The 3,539-nt window shown below is 40.5% G+C and overlaps 1 protein-coding gene across 1 annotated transcript in view; it reads right to left on the bottom strand.

Annotated features, from left to right (window-relative positions):
- Window positions 1-3,539, bottom strand: part of slu7 (SLU7 homolog, splicing factor) — a 9,079-nt gene that overhangs the window by 1,793 nt on the left and 3,747 nt on the right. The window contains exons 6-12 of the mRNA XM_015400509.1: window positions 2,227-2,292; window positions 2,013-2,144; window positions 1,758-1,855; window positions 1,607-1,674; window positions 1,213-1,352; window positions 800-961; window positions 602-703 (exon numbers count right to left, since the gene is read on the bottom strand). Coding sequence (XP_015255995.1) covers window positions 602-703; window positions 800-961; window positions 1,213-1,352; window positions 1,607-1,674; window positions 1,758-1,855; window positions 2,013-2,144; window positions 2,227-2,292 — 768 coding nt within the window. The remainder of the gene's footprint in view (window positions 1-601; window positions 704-799; window positions 962-1,212; window positions 1,353-1,606; window positions 1,675-1,757; window positions 1,856-2,012; window positions 2,145-2,226; window positions 2,293-3,539) is intronic.

A 3,539-nucleotide genomic window follows, 5' to 3' on the forward strand; every position in this document is an offset into this window, starting at 1 on the left:
AAATGTTCAAATTTCTGGGACAATATTGTCTGGTAAAGAGTACATTTATATACATGTTTAAGCCAGAATGATTTGACATTTAAATATGACTTCCCTACGATACTAGCAGATTTTAGATCATTTAAATTGTTGAATCTCATCTTCCTCTTCAGAACTGCTTCGCTATGGGGTTCAGGTTGGTCAGTTTGCTGACCATGGTTCTGGTACCTTTGGAAATATGTTCACATTAAAACAGGAATTCTTTAATGCTTGGCAGTCCAATCCTCCAATATCTCTTCTGTGGGATTTGCTTCAAACTCCTCTCTAAGCTCTGTTTATGTGCTACATATTGCCAGTGTATTATATTGTCAACAACCCTTTTCTTCCAATCAACATACTTTAATGAGGCAGTCTGACCAAGCAGCTTCAATAGCAATGAGGTTTTTTAGCCCTTCCTCAATGTGTGGAGGAGTTATCTGGACGGATGTTAAGTCTTATACATTAATATCTTTCAAATAAACCTAATAAAGACTTTAACACAAGCTATTACTCCCACTAAGTAGTGGGATTGATAGAAAGCGTTTCTCTTTTTTTACTAAATGTAAACATTTTTGTTGATTACCGTTTTAATTCCTGCTTGTCCTGTGCAGTAACTCTGTTTGACCAATGAGTGGCAGCACTTGTATCCCCAGCAGCCATCCTTCCAGTAGGAGCCCCATATGCACTGCAAGAACATAAATCAAACCAATACTAAAAAAACAACAGTGTAAAAAATAAAACAGCAAAGCGTTAAATCAAACAAAAGTTCTATTGCCCCTACGGTGTGGTTGTTGATGAGGACATCCTCCTCGTATTTGGAGCGGGCGACCGCCTTCTCCAGTCCCTTCAGCACAGCGCCGTGACGCGAATACTCCACGTAGTCCTCCGTCTGCGCCAGCAGCAGCTCCCGCGGCGGTGCGTCCAGGTGCTCCTGGCCCCCATACTGGTGACGCACAGCGAAGAAGGAGAGTTAATATTAAAATTATAGTGGATGCATTTAAAATCAGTCTAAAGTATTCTTTATTTTTATGCTGAATATTTTGTGGATAAGCAGAGAAGACATCCAGTAACAAATGACTCATAAATATTGTGCAACGACCTTGGAATATGATTCAGTTCAAGACAGTAAACCAGAAAGAGACATTTTTTAAGGACCTCGACTAACACTACATAAAGTCTAAAGAAGGAGCGTACCCTCTCCACGATGCTATCTCTCTGTTTCTCTTTAAAGTCCTCCTTCTTGACTTTGAAAGAACGATGAAGCAGCTCCAGTTTGGTGGGGTCAGCCTGAAGATGGACCTCGGAGCCTCTCTCGTAGGCCTCCCAGGCAAACACTGTCACAACAGAACAGCGGTCATTAAAGGAAGCAGAAAACTCCAATCACATTCAAGGACAGAGGGGACTCTCCAGCTGCAAATCATAACCAAACTTCATGTGAAAAACCAAGAAAAATGTTTTTATTTTAACCACTGGTCGGCTGGGGAATCTCTTGTTGACAAATATGAACCGTCCTTCCTCTTTATCAGTCATGTAGAGGAGGAAATATGGTGTGGAGGTTCTGAGGAAAGTGGAATAACGTTGGACTTACGCTGCGTTTGAGCCATGGAGATTGTGGCTCCGGTGTAGCGAGCGAAGTTGTCTCCTGCGTAACCCACCCTGTAGGACCGAGCAGTTTGACATCATCTCAGCGTAAGTCTGAAAAAAGACATTTCTTTCAGAAAGCAGAAACCAAAACTTACTCATCAGGGTTCATGCCAGTGTTGGAGTACGGGTTCTCCCTCATCGCTCGGGTTTTTGGATCGTAGTATGCCGAATTTGGATCCAGGTTTCTCAAGTACTGCAAGAGACACAAAGTTTAGTTAATTGAATTCCATCAGATCAGAGCTTCATCGCTCAATTAGAAAGGAGGGTAAAGCCAAGAAAAGGCTCCTATCAGTACAGGACGCCGTCAGTGGGACGGAAATATCAGCTCTCCTTCAGCACTTCCTTCTTACTTTAGCCGTGTCTTCTCGGATACGCAGATTCCTGACTGTGATGCGTCTCTTGGAGTCAAAGTTCTGACCCGGCATGTCGATGTCATCTGCATATTTGTCCTCATCCTCGTCTTCGCTGTCATATTCACGTTGCTGTGTGGAGAACACAGAAAGCCATTTGTAATTTTCCATGTTTGAAGACAAACTCTAGTCCGTCAGCAGGCGGGTCACTTACACTTTGGTCCAACTTCCCGGAAGCCAACTCATCCTGAAGCTTCTGAGCCTTCAACGTCCTTTTGGCCTAAAACAACACCACAGTTATTGAGCAATAAAGCAGTTTTTACTCCTTTGACAAATTGATATAATGCTTGGTTTTTCAGCAACATCTTAAAGGTTTGCCCATCCATCTGAAACCTTTAGCTTGGAAGCATCAATAGAATCTAAGGCAACCAATCCCCTTTAGAAGAAATCTAACCGCCAATAAGAGGAACTTCTTTAACAATTTATTACTCTATAAATCGAGAAGCATCATCGTCATCAGGGATGACGCCTCTTGTTAGAAAAACATTACAGGCTTTGATCGACTTAAAGGCCAATGCTAAACCCATAAGCTGAAAATGGAAAGAATCTGGCACAGATGCAAACTGCTACAAGTTAAACCAAGAGGAGAGGGCTCCTGCGACTCCAGAGGAGCTGCAGAAGTTAATAGCTCAGGTGGAAAGCAGCCGTTAATCATTACTTCAGGAAAAAGGCTGCAGTTAAAAAAAACAAAGTCCTGCTTGCAGTTTGCTAAAACCTCTGCAGTCTGGAAAGTTTTGTTTTATTTTTTAGTTTCGACTTCTGATTTTAATTTCTATTTCAGTTTTAATTTTTTAGAATCTGTTAGCTAGTTTGGTTTATTTTTTTTGAAAATGCTTAGTTTCAGTTATTTTTTTTATTACTTTCAGATAGAGTTTTAATATTTTATGTAAAACAGCAAGACAGAAAAAAATAGATCATAAAAATAAAATCTAAAATAGGGATCGACTGCAGCAGTGCCACAAACGACCCGACAGCCATATCTGCCATCTGCTGGTGTGATGTGGAACAGTGGAGAAAGCAACCGGAAACTAGAACTCATAATAATGCATTATGACAAAGAAACAAATGAAAAGTAAGCACATGTTCTCTAGAAATTCAGTTCCTTTTAATTTTGTTTGTAAACACTTCTTAGCTTCTGTTTTTTGCACAGTCTACTTATTTTAATTTCAGTTAATGAAAATGTTTTTTTAATTTTAGTTTTTGTTACTTTGATAGTTTTAGTTCACCATTATAACCTTGCAGGGGACACAGTGTGAATAACGAAGCTCTGGTTTGACATTTGTTGAAACTATCTCAGTGAATCTGCTGTGAAACATTAAGGGGGAGATGCTGCTACTCATCAGGAAGAGAGAAGATGGTCAGAGCTGTGGGGAAGGTAGATGGGCATAACTACACGGCAAACCTGGAATAAAACCTGTGAAACAGTGCTAAGACTTTGGGACTTAGGTTGACATTTGCATTACAGAA

This window comes from Cyprinodon variegatus, unplaced genomic scaffold (genome assembly GCF_000732505.1).
Source record: "Cyprinodon variegatus isolate N-32 unplaced genomic scaffold, C_variegatus-1.0 Scaffold31, whole genome shotgun sequence".
Lineage (NCBI taxonomy): Eukaryota > Metazoa > Chordata > Actinopteri > Cyprinodontiformes > Cyprinodontidae > Cyprinodon > Cyprinodon variegatus.